The sequence below is a fragment of the Pelodiscus sinensis genome, chromosome 31 (genome assembly GCF_052426305.1).
Source record: "Pelodiscus sinensis isolate ZL-2025 chromosome 31, ASM5242630v1, whole genome shotgun sequence".
Taxonomy (NCBI): Eukaryota; Metazoa; Chordata; order Testudines; family Trionychidae; genus Pelodiscus; species Pelodiscus sinensis.
In genome coordinates, this window is record NC_143082.1 from 15647525 (window position 1) to 15667455 (window position 19931).

Consider the following 19931-nt stretch of genomic DNA (forward strand, 5'->3'; position numbering starts at 1 on the left):
AAATATGGCTGAGTTGCGAAAATACTTTTCCACGCAGGGAGACAATATATAGCCAAAGAGACAAACAAACAGAAAAGGGTGACATTTGCCAGAAAACTGCTAATACCATTACCCTACCGGCGGCTGGCTGTTTGTAAGGAAATACTAGTATTTCACTAAAGTCCCAAAATGTTTGGCTTGGTACTTTGCCCATCAAAATAAATCATAAGGACAGCTTAGGAAGTACATAAAAGTATATCTCTGGATAATGATATAGGAGACCACAATAAATATAAGTTACACGTTCGAGGTGCTGTCAGTTATGGTGGCCAACCCGTAACTCACTCACTTAACCCTGGCTGTATGTTTGTCTTTTAATTACAATTAACAGGGCAGACGAACGTTTTCAAACTCTGGGAGGGATGGATGCAGGACACGAGAGGCTGTAAAGACATTGGGTTGTTCTGTTGACTGGAGAAGCCTGGCAGCGAAACTAAGCCACCTCTGGGTACGAGCCTTCGGGCAAAAGTGGGGAAATCTGTCTCTGTACACGGGAAAAGTTTGCACAAAACTGAAACCACTTCGTTTGAGGGCCGAAGGCCCTTGTTTGGGAGTGGGGAGGGGGGGCGGTGAGTTATCTTCCCAAACATCTCGGGAGCGGTAGGTTGTTAGCAGGCAGTACAGGAAACTAAGTTCCACAGCTGTTTGAACTACATGTAAGAGGGGACGCTTCCCAGAGCCTGTACACAAGGGCTTTCCACCGTCTTTTTATCGCTTTTTTAAAACAAAACTACATGTTTTGTTAGTCTTTAAAGTGCTACCAGATTTTTTGTTGTTTTGTAAAGTTTATTCTGTACAGACTAACTCGGCTACCCCCGAAGCTCCCATTAGAATGCTAGTCCCCAAAAATCCAGCTGTCAGGGGCAAACCAAAAAACAACACTCAACTCAACAAACGCCGACCGAAGAAGGCAATGTGCAAGCAAACTGGACTAAAGAAGAGAATGAGTGAAAATGGACTGACCTGAGCTGTTAATTGGATCCTCGAGAAACATGTGTGGCCGATGCTGGTACTTTCATAGCCCCGCCGGGGAAGTGGAGGGAATATCCAGGCATCAAACAATGGCTGAGAGGAGGAGTGAACCCCTACATGAGGCCATATGTCGCCGAGGTAAATCGGGACCCCAGGAAGGAGCATCTCATCTTCGACCACGGAATGATGGGACATGGGGGGCTTGAACTCTATGGGACATCTCTGGACCATTGTGCGCGCCTCAGCAGAATAAACTATGATCCTCCCTCCCCCCCCACACGCACACAAATTGTCTCGCTCGATGGCATTTACCGCCTGGTTTTAATCGTCACTTTGCAAAAACTTCCCTATTTTTTTAAGTGCAAAGGCACTTGGCGTGGGACACTACTGCGGCCATGGAGTAGGAGCCGGCTGGGGAATACGCCGAGGGAAGCGAGAGGAGAGAAGTGGCCGTAACTTCACCCTTCTCCCTTTTCTCCTGGTGAGAACACAATGCGATAACACGCCTTGAATCTGCCCCATCTCTCCCCCATTCCTATGGTAAAATCTACAAAGACGCGAGCAGTGAACGGTGCCTCTAAATCTATGTAGGGAGACACAGAAGGTACACGTTGTGAGACCTACCCGGGTCAGGGGGGCTGAGAGGTCACCCTGCCTGGCTAGAATAAAGCTGATGGGATAGAAAAGTTGTCCTTTCCGTGAACCCGGTATTGCCATTTACCCGAACTTCAATAAAGTATCGTTCAGGCTATCAACATGGAGGCGTCAGGAGGCTAAAAAGAGACTATGGGGCAGGCTGCTTGTAGAGAGGGACAATCATTTTTTTCCCTTCCCCCTGCTGCCTGGCTATATAATGCATTCATAATCTCCCTCCATGCCAGGAATTGTGTCATGGCCAAGTCTAAAAGGCTAAGTAAGATGCTAAATAATACTCAGCATCAAGCGGAGAAGAGGTGAGAAAGCTAAGTTAGTCTCAAAGAGCTGGAACAGAAAAGTAAGTGCAGGAATGCAAAGACATATACCTACACGTGACTTTATTTCATTCTATTAATTATTAGTAGTAGTAGCAGTAGTATTAATTATTTCATATGCAGGCCATACAGTAGAGAACGTGATTCATGTTTGTTTTGCTTCCTCATCGGACACACACAGAGAACACACAACAACAACAACAACAACAACAAAAGTCGCCTCGCATTCAATGCCAAAACCCACATCAAACAAAAAAACCCACCCACCCTTGATTATATTTCAGCAAGTTATGATGCACTTTGCAAAAAGGGGCGAGGGGAAAGTAGATCAAACTTTGAACAGTAATATTCCCACCTACTCCACCCCAACCCCCCACTAGGTTTGGTCTGCAGTACTAGCACAAGTGGGTTTCCACTGAGAGCGAGAGAGAGCTTGCCTATGAGTTCCCAGTTCAACTTTGTAGCAGCACCATTCATTATTGCAAGGTTAGCACTTTGTAGCTTTTCCTGTCTTTACACTATATATATATATACACGGTGGAAGGTGTCTGAAGACACTGCCTCTAACCCCTAGTAAAGGGAATAAAGGGTCTCTTTTTCCATGAACTAAAGAGCCCTGGGAGAATGCTTTGTTACAGATTATGGAGCTATTTCACTTTCTTTTATATAGTTGTTTTTACTGGTAAAATGTGTGTGAATGTCTGTTTCAGGCAAAGCATGATAGGAAGAGGAAAAAAATACACCACACTTATAATACATAGCTCTGCTTGGAGGGGAAAATGTTTACAGATAAACCGGGTGTCTGTTTACTACGGGAACATTTGTCTCCCATTACATGAATGTGGCTAAACAGGAGTGGAAAAAGCTGGTGGACTTTACATGTACAAGTTCTATGATAAACAACAAACATCAGCTATATCCCCCTTTCAGGATCTCTCACAATAGACTCTGAGGCCATTACTGGCTTAAGAGAGGGCTATACAGGTTTGGGGGAGAAAATAAATAAATACAGACCATGAGAAACAAATGAAATAAAAAGAAAGGTGGCGGAAAGATTCCCTTCCTCTAAGCCCTTTCATTCAGATGGAATAATCTTTCTTCTGGGGAGGGTTACAGAGACCTGGCCAACTAGGCTAATGCAAGGCATTGGGAGAGTGTTAAATGCTTGAAGAATAAATGTTTTTATTCAGGCCTGCCTGGGAATCTGACCTCCCTCCCCCATGTTATTTCAGACTGGGACAGTAGTTCTGCAAAGTGGCGAGCGACTGGGGCCTAGAAACCGGCGGTGGATGCACACACAACTCTTGCTGTTATCTCATCCTTCCAGGAAAGTAAACAAACATTCAATTTGGGGGACAAATTTCTTGCTAAACTTTCCACACCACTCTGCATTTCAGAACCCAAGAGCAATCCTGCCTTTTTGCCAAACCTTTCCCAGCCTTTGGAAGAAGATTAAAAGTAACCTATTACCTTTTATGAATGAACGGCTTCACATAATCTGGCAACAACAACAAAAACAACAACAGAAGTATAGAGAAAGAAAAAAAATCAGAAGACCCTTATATTAGGGAGGGGGGAACCAAGCACGGATGAATGATATTCTAACCCACATATATCAATGCTCCTTTCTCAGAACTAAATTCCCCCTCCCCCCCCCCTCCAGTACACGTTTGACTGGGAGAATCTGAGATTGAAACACAGTGACCAAGTTGTGATGTCATAAAATTTAGAGTACAGAGTTAATTTTACATATTTGTTTAGACTAAATTGAAGCAGTACGTCGTGCACATGGAATTAAGATTACAATCCTAGGATTATTATTATATTTTTCAGAGCAAGGGGAATGTTGACAGTAAAATAAGCCACCAGAGATTAAAGTAAAACTAATTCACACTCACTGGTTTATTGAACACTGGGACTTTCACATACACACTAAAACTCTTTATTGCAAGTTTACAATGATCATGTAAAATCAGTCCAAGAACACAAAGAACCACGACAAAAAAAAAAAAAAAAAAAAAACAACCCTAGCTACTGACTTTGTTTAAACCTTGCTCTTTTTTTTAAATATGCCACGATCCTTCCTTTTTCTGCCCCCCTTCTCCAATTTTAAACGAACAACTCGCCCCACCTGGTTGGTGTGATTTTTTTTTTAGCCTTTTTCACATTTATACAAAAGAATTTCAGAGCTCCATTTTATTTTCGCTGGAGCATTGTGCATGTGTCATGCAGAGGGCAAATAACTACATTCTCCTTTTTTTTCTGATTATTCTTTAAATTCGTCTCACAGAACATTGGCCTCTCTGCTCCCCCCCCCCCCTCCCTGCCTCACCCTTAAAAATAAATAAAACCCTGAAATGGCGTAAAAAACCCGCAGGTACTCGGTCACCTGGCTTCATGCTATGTAACATGCAGCTAAAGCTTGTGGTCATAAGGAAGACCTTACTGTTTTTTTGTTTTTTGTTTTATACGCACAGGAAAACTACAAGAAAAGAACCAAAATATATATATATATATTAGATTCTATAAATAATCAGAGTCAATTTTTGTGTGTGGGAGAGTGATATTGTTTATAACCTTGTGATATCGTCTGCTCGTTGATCCTGGTTTGTACCCGGCGACAGGTCCTCGCTGGGAACTGCGTTAGCAGCAGAAATGGTTCCCGCGGAGGAATTAGAAGGAGCTGAGGATCTGACTTTGGTATTGGGCAGCCTGTGGTCTTTTTTCCATTTCATCCGCCTGTTCTGAAACCAGATTTTGATCTGCCGCTCCGAGAGGCACAAGGAATGGGCGATTTCGATGCGCCTTCGCCGGGTCAGGTACCTGTTATAGTGAAATTCCTTTTCCAACTCCAAGACCTGCTGCCGGGTGTACGCAGTCCTGGAACGCTTGGGCTCCCCTCCATTGTAATTCGGATTCACTGGAAAAGCAAAGATGAGCATGAATAGAGAGAGAGAGAGAGAAGCAGACAGAACAGAGAGGGAGAGGGGGAGAGAGAGAGACACACACACACACAAGAAATCTGGAGTGGCTCAGGAAAAAGTAATCAGCTAAATGGGTTATAAAGAACTTCTGGCAGCCTAAGACTTTCTATTCTAATAAGAAGGGGTTTCCCTGGCTCCAAAGACTGAATTATTTATGCACCCCTCACAAAGCCTTCGGAGTTTCACACATACATAACAGAATGAACCACATGGCTAAGACTGCCCAGACTAGGTTGGCTATAAAATTTATGGTGGGTGTAATTACCCATTCCGAGTCGTAAATCCAGCTCAATTGTGCTAACCCAAAGACTCTCATGGAAGGGAAGGAAATAAAAAAAAAGCGAGTGAGAGCGAGCGAGAGCATGGTGTGAAAAGAGGAAGGAAGACAGAGCAGAGGGAGAGGAGAGAAAAAAAAAGTTGCCTACCCGTACTGACGTGGATTTTTTTCATCCATGGATAGACTATAGGTTGCTTAGAAGCTGTGTTGTTAGGATGCTCGGGGTTTGGCTGGTTGCAGGCTGGAGGGGCTGGGGAAGGAGAGGTGGAGGAACTGGAAAGAGCAGTTTGCTCACAGAGCTGCTGCGGCTTTTCTGGGAGGTGGTGGCCTCTTTGCGTTTGCCCATGGCCCCTTTGGTGCGCGGCTGGGTTGCCTGGAGCTTGTATATTGGCACAGCTGTACTGGCGCTCTGGGTAGTTTGCTCTTGGTGGTGGGTACAAGTCCTGATGGTGATGCTGAAAGCTGGACTCCCTTGTCCGGCTGTAATATTCCGGACTGTGGTCTGGGATGTAATTATTTTGCGAATATTCCTCGCATGGAGGAAATTTCGGATCGATGTAGTTAGAGTCCATCAAATAGGAGCTCATGATCATTAATTTCTGGAGTGGAAAATAATTTTTCTCGCTTTGTCGTTTTTCTGCTCCATAAAGCCCTCCTACAAGCGGGCGACCCCGTAAAGTTACTTTCACCATGTGACTCCCGCGGCCAATCACACCAGCCAGGCGAGTCCCCGGATAAGGAACCAAAAGCTTTTTCAAAATGTATCCAATTTGTGCGTGTGCGTGTGCGTGTGTGTGTGTGTGTGTGTGTGTGTGTGTGTGTGTGTGCATTGTTGTTGTTTGCTGTTGGTGTGGTCTCACAACTGGGAGCAAAGAAATCAGGATGGTGAGCAGAACCAACCAACCCCCTTCCCCCCCCCCCCCCCCCCCGACAAATGTGTAAAAATAAAATAATAAAATCCTACCGGTTTTTGTAAAGGGGGAGATGCCTGTGGAGAATATTGTTCATGTTACGCCCACCCCCACCACACACACACACACACACACACACACACACACACACACACACACACACACACACACACCGTAGGCTGGATGTTAGGCATCTGCCGTAGAATTTCCACCCCCACTCCACGATCTCGCAGTAGTAGAACAAGCCCTAAATGGGAAGATCAGCTATCACAGATGCCCAGAATATGTGGCATTTTTCACTTTAAATACATTCTGGAGTACAGAACTGCCCCCACTCCTAAAGAACATAAGGCAGGTTAAGTGCCCTTGTCAGTAAATGTGGTCCCCCCCCATCAAGGAATATTGTACACATATATCAATGGGTGGGGGTGGGGGTGGGGGGTGGAAGAGAACCAGTTACCTGAGAGCTAAAAGGGAACATGCAAATCATGGCTGAGTAATTTAAGAGTTCTCTGGACGCTCTCAACCTTTGCTCAGGCGATACCTCATTTCCTTGAACACGGATAGGATCTATTTGTGTATTAAAGAGCATAGTTACGCCGCCTTGATTCCCACTCAGAAGCCAGGAGTGCTCTTGGAGAGACAGCCCATTGCTTTGCTTTGCAAAACTACTTGGTGTGTTTTTATTCCTACTGGCTTTTGCAGGGTGAGTAGGCTTTGGGTTCGCCCTTCAGAATTCTGCCCGTCCCAAAGTTCCATGGGATACACGTGCATGAAGAGAAAGAAAGAAAGAAAGAAAGAAAGAAAGAAAGAAAGAAAGAAAGAAAAAGATGGTTCATAGCTCCACAACCAAGCAGAGAATTAGTTTCCTTTGCAACCTCCATTCAAAAGACCCATTTAACTAGCTGTTTTAAGAGTGTGTGTGTGTTGGGGGGGGGGGGGAGACTGAGATATCTGTAACCTATATTTTAAAAGGCTCCCCGCCCCAGATGGCAGGATAAACAGATGCCCTGTGCAGGTACAAAACCTGGAAACCGATGGCAAATATTTTGGAGAGTGCAGTTGTTGCAATTAAGGGTTTTATCTATGGCTTGCACTAGGCAGAGGGGCAGAGGGAGTCGGATTAATCCCTTGTACTGCTTGATAACAATTATAGCTGAAAATCATAGCTTGCAGGGCATCGCCATATTTTACTTGATAACAATAAAAGTGACACATAAAGTTAACTGTTTATGTTTTATTTATTAGACTAAACGTGCCAGCGGTGTCGGCGGCTTTTGGCTCATTGCTACAGCTTTTATGGGGTTGTAAAACGCCATAAATCAGTCACATGAAATGGTTGGGGCTTTTTTTGTGTGTGCTGTTGGCGGAGACTTCTGCTGTTTCTTCTTTTATATGAAAAGTAATAATGTGATTTTATTATTATTATGATCCTCATCCCCAATCATCATTATTATTCAGCCTACCTCTAACAAGCCACCCCCACGCCTGCCCTGGCAGAGGCAAAAGCTGTTTTGCACTTGAGTAACTACCTTTTAAAATGACATAACCAGTATTTGAGGATTTAATTAGAACAGCTGCAATTAAGGGAATCAAAGGAGAAAGCAGAACTTTACAAGGCTCTGGCATCGTCCATATACTCCCCTAGAGACGAATTTGTGACTCAGATATTCACACAAATTCGATTCTACAGGGTCCATATAGACGACTGTGTAATTTGGCACGTGTGGGGTTGAGGTTTGAGGGGGTGGGTGATGCTTGGAAATAATGCTCTCTGGCTGGAGGAAAGTTGGAAAGCAGGCAAAGACCACTCACTAAGCATGTTGCTTCAGACGTTTACAGCTGTGTCTTGCATTGCATATGTGTGATTGAACGTCCTGCCTCGCACAAAGACTCAGACCCCTATGTCTCTTGGCACGGTTGCACGTGGAAACTCATTTTTTGTGTGTGTGTTATTACCTAGCATGTAGGGTTTTTATTGGCATGGCTATCCCATGGCCTAATTGCTCACCCAGTGGATTTACCTACTTTATTAAAGTTAGAGGTGTCCCATCAAGTAGAACGATCTCTACAGAAAAGTGGCGAGGGGAAAGAGGGGGAAAATCATGCCAAAGACATTAGTGGAAATGGATTCTGGTATCCAAAACATGGATTCCAATTTATCCAGTAAATTCCTTTTCACTGGCGATATCTCAGGCTCTCCAAAACCCTGGACTCGTGCTGGATTCTGACCTTTATTGTTCATACTGATGCAAAAACTTTACTCCAAGGCTACGGAGATATTGACTAAAGATGTAGAGTTAATAAAGTAATTTTAGCTAGGCATGTCTTTTTAAATATATGAATCCGGGTAAGCCCCAAATGAGAGGGATAAAAATACCTACAGGTAGTTCTCTACGAAAATATTAGGTGATTATCCTAAACAACAACTAAAGAGTTCAAAAAAATCCAAGGCGCGAAGGTCACCCAAACCAATTTCTACCACCGAGTTAAAGACCTACAGTTCTAAGGCTTAAAAAAGCTTTTGGCTCATTGTTCCAGATGGCCAAGGGAGAACTGCAATTTTATTTCAATGACTTGCTATTCTTGTAGCCTTTGGACTTAATTGCAGATATTTAAAAGAATGATAATTTTTTATTTAAAAGGAGGGCCTGGCCTTTTTGCCTTGTCTATCTAAATTCATTTCCCCCTTTTATTTTGGTTTCCTGTACATTATTTCTAAACAATGCACAAAAATATCCCCCTTTCCATACACAGTTTTCTTTTTCTTTCTTTCTTTCTTTCTTTCTTTCTTTCTTTCTTTCTTTCTTTCTTTCTTTCTTTCTTTCTTTCTTTCTTTCTTTCTTTCTTTCTTTCTTTCTTTCTTTCTTTCTTAGTTTTTAGATGAACCTCCTGCTTTTAAGTGTTTGGCAGAATTTTTTTCTCCATAAAATAAGTCTGCAAGGACGTGTTAAGAATAGTTGTACAAGAATCTGGCTCTTTTGTCTATAACCCTCCCCTCCGACCCCTCTCTCTCTCTCTCTCTTTCGCCTCAATTTCCCCAGCCAACACAACAATGTCGACAAACAGTTTCGGACTGCCAACGCCAAGAGAAATATAGCCCCTCGAAAAAATAATTTCTGGTCTTTATTTCCTTCTCTACCCAGGAATCAGGTTGCAAAATATAGATCTGGTTACCATTTCGAGAACATTTTTGAGTACAAAGCGCCTTTCTGACAGTACTGAAGAAAAATAAGTCACTATTGTCTCTGCGGATTCATTGTCTTAGCTATTACCATACTGACCGTTTGGTAACCTGTACCTCAAGCCATTAGCAATCTGTGCATCTTAGAAAAATGAAGTATCTATCTACTGGGGTTTTGTTATGCAAGGTTTAATAATAATAATAAAACAGCAAACCGCACACTATGAACTATCTCTTCTTGAGATTCAGAGGAAGGAAATAAATTTGAGTAGAGTTTTATTTCAAGCATTTAAGGGTTTATTTTAAGGCGATTATTATACAATATGTTACATTAGTGTGTGTGCTGTGGGGGGAAGGCAGACAATTCCTTGCAGGAAAAAAATAGTTGCTTTTTCTGTGACATATGCAATGACATGCAATTAATTAAATTTTAATTTTTCTAACAACTTGAAAGCAGTAAGTGCAAAAAGACCTTTTTTTCTTTTTGTTCCTTCATAATGCAAATAGACAGGTCTAATTTATGCAAAGAAATATGCAAATGTTTAATTGATTTTTTCTTAACTCTGTTGTCAGTAAAAGTAATGAATCGGCCTAAAACGATTTTAATAACCCGAGCATGTCACCAGAAGTACTAGCCTTCGCATTTTTCTTTTTAGGCTCTTTAGTCTCTGAATCTGTAATAATGTAAATATTTACCCCTTCTTCCTAAAATATTAAAGATGAATTCCTGTTGTTTGTTTGTAAAAAAAAAAATATGCAAACCATTTTCTCAATCTCTCTCTTTCTCTCTCTCCCCCCCCCCCTTTTTTTTACTCCACCCGGGAATTCAATTTTCTTCAAATCTCGTTGAAAGTGGCTTTTTAAAAAGTGGGCCCATTTTAATATTGGTTAGACAGCGTGACCCGAATTTCACCTCAACTGTTTGACTTGATCCAATAGGTCACTGCCAAGGAGTTATTGATGGGGGAACTCCATTGAAATTTGTCTCCTCACAAAGGGCCTTTAGATCTTCTAGCTAGTTCAATAACTAGTTATAATGTAGAAGGGGAAAAATGAAGCCCAGAGGCAAACTAATTTGATGTTTCATTTTTATGCTGGAGAAATTGTTGGTTTTCTTTCTCTCACCTTCCCCCAGAACCCCCCTGAAAATCTAGTTTTAAGAACCCCTTTCGCTGAGAGGCGATTTGAATCTGTATTACAAATCCCTTTTTATTAGTGTTGTTGTTATTTATATGGGACCTCAGTGCATGAACCCTTCAGGACCTGAGCTATACAGAGGCCTAAAAATAACTTGCTGCTCCGTAGGAAACAAACTCTTGCTTTTAAAAAAATAGGATTATGTTTTAATAGATCAAAGTACCCAGGATGGGTAAACAACCTCTGTGTCCATTCTTTATAACTTCTCGTGTGATTTCATGGAGGTCGAAAAGAAAATATATGTCTTGCAGGTGTAAGAACTAGGAAACCATACCTGTTAAAGATGGTCCTTAAAGAATAACTGTTTTTTAAATGAAATTAACTAATAAACCTGGATCAATAAAGGTTTTTTTTATACTTTTATATAATATTTGCTTGCCTGGAATGATCCACATAGCTACAATGATCACTTCTTTTTTTTTTTCTCTCCTTGAGCCCCTTAAACCCTATTTAAAAGGCTGAAAATATATATTTTAGTTATAATCAATCGTTTCTGAATACACCCGTCTCTGTACCCTTTTCAGCACGGAGACCAAAAAAAACACCCCCCCCCCCCCCCCCCCCCCCCCCCCCCCCCCCACCTTTGATGGAGGATCTTTTTAAGTGAATTATAGACAGGCGATAGGGTTTCTCCTTGACTTTTTCTACACAAACAATACCTGTAATGACTCATCTCTTGCTTCTGGACCATAGGTTAAGTTGAAAAGAAAACATTGGTCTTCTACGGGTATGGGAGGGGTGAGAAGGTGCCGAGAGAGCTGTTCAGTGGGAAGTTAGGTGGATGTTATGGAATGGGATGGAAATATATACACACTTTAGACAGCTCTTGTCCTGTATTATTCTAGAAAGCTTCTTGTTGAGTGGCACTTACTAGCTTAACCCATTCAGCCTCGAAATCCTTTCCCAGAGCGAGCATTTTTATAATTACAGAGGGTGCGTTTCTACAGCTTGATTCTGCCAGTGACAGCACCTCGCTACTTCTGACAAGGACTTTGAAGATGCCTAGAGCAAAGAGGTTTGGGGCGTAGCCCCCAAGGCAGCAGAGCGGGTGAGAAGGAGAATATTAGTTACTTTAATTGTACAGGGGACTAGAAAACCATCCCAACCCGCCCAGGAGAGGTACCTCAATTTGAAGGGTCAGTATTAGAGTTGGCTACGTTGTCCTCTCACTTCAGGGGACTCTGACAAACCCTACTGTGCCTTCGTGTCCAGAAAGAGCCTCCCTCCAGCATATCGCCCTGCCAAAACGCCTCCTCTCCCCGCTGGATTCCCTTCTTCGCTGGCGCAAGGGACAACAATTCGGGCGAAGTGGGGGTCACACTTCCAGGCGCCCTAGCACGCTGTGGCCGTGTAAACGGCAAAGGGAAAGCGCCGATTTCTGAATCGGAGTCTATGGGGAAATAATAGGCCTCAGGTTGCTAGTCACTCCTGACACCCTTCGCAATTTAAAATCAACTCGGTGGTGGGTCTCTCTGGGGATGCGAAGCCATCACGGGACACTTTTTTAAAGCAAAGGGCAGCAACAGAGAACCCTTGGGGTTCGAATGACCAGACTGCACATCCCAGAGCTAGCTCTAAGGTAGGGTCTAATTAGATGAGATGTACCAAGATTTTCCTCCTTCTAGGTTATAGACTGGCGAGCGCCTGAATCAATAGCTAACTGTTATTAAAACCTTACAGATATCAATTCTCCTAGCCAGTGTCATGCATAGGGCTTTTATATTTAAAAGGTACAAGACTGACACACACATGCACTATACATAACTACACATTTACACACAGTGTATTGTGCATCTATATACTAAATGCATCAGATATATTATGAAGTGAAATGTAAATATTACCTATCCCGTATCTCAAATGAAGTATTTTATACCTATTCATATCTCTGCCTGTGAATGTTTACACACACAGCTAACACACCTATATGCATACTTCACACACACACACAGCGACGGACCCACAACTGTGTGTGTAGAAATGTTGGTGTAGGGTGATGAACACAGTTCTACGAGGCACTGGGAGTTAGTTAAGGAGGACTGACGAGGAAAAGTTGGCTGCTATGTTGACTTGACTCTTCTGCTTTCCAATGCTATCTGTGGATAGCTCTGCCCATCTCGATTTTCTGTCGATCACCCCTCTCTGTCCAAATATCTAAGGCATAAACTCACAACCCTGGTGTGTACTAACGAGTCAAGACGACACAGGGAATTCTGAAGAAACCTTTTAATTGCCTTCAGCTTCCAAATGAGATATCTGAATGTTACAAAATAACTTTCCTTGGGCGATGGAGAATGGCAACAATGGACCATCATGGTTGAAGATGAGTTTCTTGTTATCTGTAATGTTTATTTTTTTTCCACTAGGGTACTTTCAGTTTAATCTTGCACTGTGCCATAAACTATTATCTTAGTTAATCCCCAAGGTGACTCCATCAAAACCTTTTAATAAAACGTTTATTAGTTCCCGTAATTCCGAGGGTGGGCGCTTCAGAGCAGCAGGCAGGACTTAACTCAACTTCGGCGGCTGTGGCGTGTTTTAAAAATAAATTCAAGAAGTGTAAATAAGTGTGGCTCGACTCATCCCGCCGATTAGAATTCTGCAGGCATTGTCGTTTGCAGCAGTCATTAGTCAAGTCCACAGAAGCCAAAGGAGCCGCGGAGTTGGACAAGAGAAATCTCAGGAATGATATACAGAACCAGGCCGCTAGCATCAATTCAAACCTGATAAGGACCCGGCTGCCTTATTGCGCGAGGACTGGCTCAGCTCAATTGGGCCTCCGATGCGTTGAATAATGGGTTCGAATCCTGGAAAAGCTAAAGGGGTTTCACACCCCAAACCTGGCCAAAGGGCAAGGTAAACAGCCAGGGGACCAGAGATAGACACCCCCCTCCCCATGGGATGGGCAGGCAACAGATGGGTGGGATTCCACCCAGAGTTTAGCAGCTGGGGCTAGCTCCAGGAGCAAGGGGAAGGTGAGGCAGCAGAGAGCTCATCATAACAGGCCCCCTAGACCCGCAAAATCCTAGTTTAAGCAGCCATTTGGAATAAGTTAAGAAGAATTAGGTAGGAAGTCAGGCAGCGCCGCATGGCAGGAACCTAACATAAAATATCGGTTTGTTCATACTTCACTTCTTCCCTTACACATGGACCAGCAACTTTGAGCCTGGACTGGATTTTTTTAAAGCTTTATATATTTTTTCTCTACAGAATTAATTTCGACAGAGACAGGTACCCAAGAAAAAGCAGAGACAGATGTAACGTGTCACATTGTGTCTATGGGTAAATATTTCCCTAGCCCCCGACATTCAGATGTTTTATTCCTAGCCAAAGGGTCGGGAAAGCAAAACTAATGGGGGGGGGGGTCTTTTTGTTTTTAATTGGAGAATGTCTATTAGATAATTCATTGGCCACGTTGGCTGAATGCTCTCTCTCTCTCTCTCTCTCTCTCTCTCTCACACACACACACACACACACACACACACACACACACACACACACACACACACAATGCTATTTTATGGAGATAGCACTTTTCACCATGCCGAGGAGAGAGAGACAGAGCGGAAAAGACTCTGAAAGATACTCAGTACTACCACACAGAAAGAAGTTAGCCTTCAGCGCGGATTATACACACAGACGCTCATTTTCACGAGGGGGTCCAAAATGGATCGCTTTGATAATCGGTTAGTTTCTGGCTTAAGTGTATTTAACCAGATGTAGCAGTAAAGAAAACACACACAAAATCTTACTCTATCTGCCTACTGATCATGTACCTAACCTTTTCGCTCTCTGAGTTCCACAGAAAACTGCCCAGTGTGTGTGTGGGTTTCTATTTTCATTACTGCGTAGCCTGGTTAGAGCACAAATCCTAGTCATGTTTGTAAAGTATGGTTTTCTCCTGCTGGATACCATACATCACAGCCACAAAAGTACACAATATGGAGCAGAAGGAAAGGGAGAGGAAGGGAGGGAAAACAACCACCAACCTCTAGCCTGTCTTTAATTACATAAACCCATCAACCTAGCGGAATACTCGAAAAGGAAACCTAACACAAGCTCTACGGGATAAATCGGACTATTATTATTAACAACAACAATCACAACAACAGTGAAGGCTGCCCACCGCCCCAGGAAACCTTCACTTGACCTCTGTTTGGGCGATGTTTAAGCAAAATAAGTTCATTTTTTTTAGGGCAAATGGAGTTAACAAGGATCGCGAGGCCTGAAGACCGTTTTTAGGGAGATACTTGGGGCTACCTATATTCCCACTGTCTCTGCCTTCACATGAGGCTGGGTCACCAGCTAAGAGAGACAACCATTTTTGTTTCGTTTATTTTTTTTTAGCGAGAATAGTGCAGATGGACACTGGGCGTAATCGACCATTTCCAGATCTTAGCACGAGATTATTTAAAAAATTTTTAAAAGCCACATTTTTCCCGCGAGGTACCTTTGGGAATGGAACTAAAAACAGATCTGTGGAATTTACAACCTTAAAGACACAGACCCCTCACTTCCTGTGATTAGCGACAGATCAAAACGGACACCTACCTGCGTTTACAACCCCCCTCTTCCCCCTCCTTTCCTGACAGGGGAAAAAAAAACCTCCTGTAATAAAAGTCTAGTCAGCCACCCCTTTTGTGAAAGATGAAACAAAATATAAGCACCCACGGCTTGTGAGTCTAAAAAACAAGGACACTGGTTTTGTGAGAGAGAGAGAGAGAGAGAGAGAGAGAGAGAGAAAGAAAAGTACTTACTGGTGTTTCTCTCCATTTTGTCATGGCCAAACCTACAGAAAAGAAAGTTTCATTTTTTTAAAGAAAGATACAATAAGCTAATGCCCTAACGTGACGATCCATACACGCCAGCCGTGGGCAGACTGGAGCACTTTGCAAGTTGACTACACTTCCTTGTAGATTACACTCCAGTTCATGTTACCTAAACTCAAGCAAACTCTAATCCTGCCGCGGACAGAAATAAATAGAAAGGTCAACAGTAGCACCTCTCCCTTCCCATGTGATTATTTTGTTGTTGAGACATGAATTAGAGAAATCTGTTAAGTGCCAAGAGAGGATTTTGTGTGTCTGTGTCTGTAATATGTCTTTATGGATCTATACTAAAGGAGAGGAAAAAATGAATAAGATGCAGAGCAAAGACTCTAGTGAGGGGAGAATAACATGATATTTCTTCATTTATATCAAAATATCGTGCGCTTCGGCTACTATCACGTTTTGGTTTGGCTAGGAAAACAAACATGGAGTTTTAAAAATAATATAAGCAGCAGTCTGGTGAGTGGAACAATGAAGAGAAAGTGTGTGTGTGGGGGGGGTGAACACACTGGGGAAAGCTAGCCATCTCGTGAACGGATAGGCATTCGTGCGAGGGCAATAAGGGAAAAAGGGAAATCGCACGTTTACCAAAAATCGGTAACTCGGAATTCAGCGCTGGACCGGGAAACCTCCGATCAAAGCATCGTTTGACAGGAGCGCGCTTTTGAGGATCAGATGCTAAAGCGATACAATCAATCCCTCCGTACTATCTGCATAGGCAGATTTCTGCACCGCGCTTCGTAAAAGAGAAAAGAAAAGGGGGAAGGCGATGTTTAAAAACCACCGGGAGAATAACCGAAGCCAGCATCCTGAGACCACCTCACCCTTGGAGTGCACCTTATTTTAGCTAGCTAGTTTAATTTCTTCCTTCTACCTCCCTTTTTTCCCCAGCGCCTCGCTAACCTTATATTCGAAGGCATTTAGGACTCGCTCCTATGGGCCATTCGCACGCAACATGATTTCTTATAAAAAGAGATGATTTCTTTAAAAAAAAATTCCTACGGTAGGGAAATGGCAAATACAAATGTTGACTGTGGCTATTGCATTGATCCTGACACATAACACAGTTTTCAAACAATGTCATTCGCCCTTAACAATCAAAGCGGCCAAATCTGCTGAAGAAATGGGAATAATGTACCGGCTACACTGGAGAGGTTTTGTTTAATGAATCATAAAAGAGTTAAACAGTGAAAGACCCTCTGGAAAGAATATAATCTACATCTGAAGTCGCACCAAAACTTTCTTCCTGTGTAAGACTCGCAGAATCTTAAATATCTTAATGCCCATAACACATCTCAGAGCATTCTAGACTTTCTCAGTACTGTACCAATATTCGCTTTTAATACCCTGGACAATACCCGGCAACGTACTTTTAGACGCCTTGAATGGTTATTTTTCATTACGGATGTAGCATAGAAAAAAAAGGAAAGTGAATTACATGCGCTTAGTTTCATTTCCCCTTTTTTTCTTTCTTTCTTTCTTTCTTTCTTTCTTTCTTTCTTTCTTTCTTTCGAGGACAACTGGAAAATATTCTTTCCTTCAATTTGCCTTGCTTGGGAATTTCATAGAATCATAGCACACTAGAACTGGAAGGGACTTCAAGACATCATCTACTCCAGTCCTCTGCCCTCACGGCAGGACCCAGCACCATCTAGACAGTCCACACCAATTCGCTTGGGAATATTCAGACCTGCCCCTATTATAAAACCTCTCTACTTTCTCTTTGCTTGGGCATCCTCTTTAGAAGGCAGATCAAATATGGTGGCTGTAAAGGACCAGATAAAACCTTGCTTTAGGGCTATCACATATCTCTGGCAACTGCCCGCTCCAAACCTTTCCTATATAATCTTCCGAAGGGGATTAAAAAGTTATAACCCTACTATATTTTTTTTAAATGGAATGAGGGTCTCTGCACAGCAAGTCTTGTGCAAGGCGAGCACAGATGTTGGTTGCGTCTGACAATAGATAATAAAGTATCCCAACTGTCATAATAGGATGGAACCCAATTATATGGACTCGCAGTTGCTGCAGTTTTGGAACTGCTAACTCATGGTTTTCTGGCTCCTTGGTTCTTGTTATTTTATTTAGTTTGTTTACCTGTAACATAAATGTTCCCAGGACGATATGTAGGATTTGAACGTAGTAAAATGCCAGGAAATGCTGTTATTTCAACGCCATTTCCCCCCTCCTTTCCCAAAACAGGTCGTTTCAAATGTTGCGTGTGAATATTGTGCAGTAATTTCATTGAAGTAGGTTTTAGCTCTATTTCAATTCCAAAGCAGGCAGAGTGCTTCTGAATTGTAAATATCCCAACCTGACCGCACACAAAGATGAGTACATCTGAGCACTGTGATTTAACCTGGATCGGTGGCAAAACTTGGACTGTATTTCTGTTCCAATTAAAAACAACTCTCAAAACGGTGCAACTTTAGATAACACCGCAAGCTCATGCTAATGTTGGGGGGAGGGAAGCAAAAGGAAGGTGACTGATATGTCACATTCGCTTCTGCTACTCAAAACATGTTTAATTTTTTTGTCTTGTTTTTAATCTATTTTAGGGCGTGTGCAACCTCTCCCCCCTTTTGACTGGCGAGCAGTGGGCCACGTGACTCCACTCTGCGCATGCCTGGTGTGATCCTTGGGCTAAAAGTCCACAAATCTTCCAGGCAAAACTTTCCATCTTCTCGTGATGAAATGTTAGCCCACCACATACACATTAAGAAAAATAATAATACAGCCACGAGTCATAGGGATGGGAAGGCAAACACTGCATTCCTCAAAGCACTTCAGAAATATTTAGCTCTGGAGGAACCTACATTAAAAGTAGAGATTTCACCGGGCAAGAATGTCCCCTCTTGGAGAAGATGAAATGACCCAGCCAGTCTGGGCCCGGATCAATCTTGTTCTTAAAGCGCAAACAAATAATGGACTTTGGGGATGCGAGTTGCAGGTGGAAACCAATTGAATCAGATTATTTGGGCGCGAGAAACCCTTCCCTCCTCTGCAAATCGGAGTTGAAACCCAGAGCTCTTATCCTTTGCAGCCACGACCTTCAGAAGTGCCGCTTCTCCTTCTGAAGAAACTTCTTAACGCGAGGAAACTTTGGGATCTTGGCGCTTGAGAGAAAAGGGCGTTGTCAGACCCAAAGCTTCTGGGAAGACACCGGGTTGGTTCCAAGGGGGGGGGGGATTCCCTGGTAAAGGGAGGGGATTGGTCCCGCTAGATATTAAAATAACATTTCTATATGGAGAAATGGAGGGGGGAGGTTTGGATATGCCTCCCGCCGTCACAAAGCTGGAGTACAGCTAAGCCTCCGGCCTATTCTACTCCAGCACCCCCTTTGTTGTGTTATTCCTGGACCTGGAACAAGTTGGAGGTCCTGCAAGAAAAAGCGGGGGAAACCCACGTGCGGGCTCCCCCCTCGGCTTGCCTTGAGGCCCACAGCAAATGAAACAGCTGCGCACCTTCCGAATTCGCCCAGCGCTTTGCAGGACAGAGCTGCGCTTTGGGCCCCAGAGAATCTACAGTTCTAAGCTTCCGCGTTTGCTGGCTGGGAGTCCCTTCCCTCGGGTTTTTTTAACCCCCTCCCACGTGGCCGAGAGCGACTCACCAGTCCGAGTTTTGTTGCAGAGAGCAGGCCAAACCCATCTCAGCTTCCCCAGGAGAGAGCTCTCACGCCAGACCCCACCGCACCATGAAGGGACCCTAGAGCTAACCCAGGCGTACCCAGAAGTGGGGGAAGGGCAGAGGAACACACATATGGCTGTGGAGGTAGGCTGGACATGCAGCTCTTTGGGGGTGGGGGAGGGAAAAAAACAGACCATAAGGGGAACACCAGAGAGCTTCTGGCTTCAGAGCCTTTTTGGAAAAATCTGGTCCTAATTATGAGGCTACGGTTCTGGAAATTTTGGCCCATAATGGAGAACCGGGTCAAATATAAAAAAAAAAAACCACGAGGTTGCAAACAGAAATCAGCCCCATGTTGTAACTACTCAGAAGTAAATAAAGTTACACATAGAGTAAATGAGGCCCAGTGGTTTTTTTCTATAATGAATATGTATGAGTAGATCTCTGTACAGACACCCATGACTGGGTGTGACCCTTTGAAGGCTGAATACACATGCAGGGTGATTTTATGGGTGCATGGACGCACATAGTATCTACATATACACAGAGGTAAATACTGGACACCCAGGGGGTTTTGCGTAGAGAAAATAAGCATACACTTCAGTAAGAATTGCCCCTCACTAGAGCACTACAGTTGGGCTGCTCTTAGCACACCCATGTGAAAACCTGGCCCCACTCAAGGCAAGGTAATTTTCCCAGCGGAATGAGGATGGCTGATGTCACCTCCTCCTCTACAGAGAACAACCTCTCTGAAGGCGCGTGGGAATTCCACAGGCCAGGTGGAGTTCTCCTCCGGGCCTCGGCAGTGAAGGGGAACAGAACCGGGCCCAGACCTTTCTGCAGTCCTCAGCAAGCCTTTCTGCCTGTTAGCAAGGGGTGAATCTGTGTCCCCGCGCCCATCACTAGGGGAGGCGTCGTTAGGCCTGAATCAAATTGAGCG

At 43.4% G+C, this 19931-nt stretch overlaps 1 protein-coding gene across 10 annotated transcripts in view; it reads right to left on the minus strand.

The window, feature by feature from the left end:
- LOC102445588 (homeobox protein Hox-C4) overlaps positions 1-19931 on the minus strand; it is a 99871-nt gene that overhangs the window by 29382 nt on the left and 50558 nt on the right. For 3 of the 10 annotated variants that reach the window (XR_003090634.3, XR_003090633.3, XM_075901640.2), the window contains one exon: positions 15293-15324. The exons of 4 other annotated variants lie outside the window; for them this stretch is intronic. Coding sequence is in view for 3 of the 6 variants with exons in the window: in XM_089774696.1 (XP_089630822.1) it covers positions 4553-4902; positions 5392-6073 (1032 nt within the window). In the remaining 3 variants the exon portion in view is untranslated. Of the gene's footprint in view, positions 1-1002; positions 4903-5391; positions 6151-15292; positions 15325-19931 lie in introns of those variants that run through there. 3 more of the 10 variants (XM_089774697.1, XM_089774698.1, XM_089774696.1) reach the window with 2 other exon arrangements.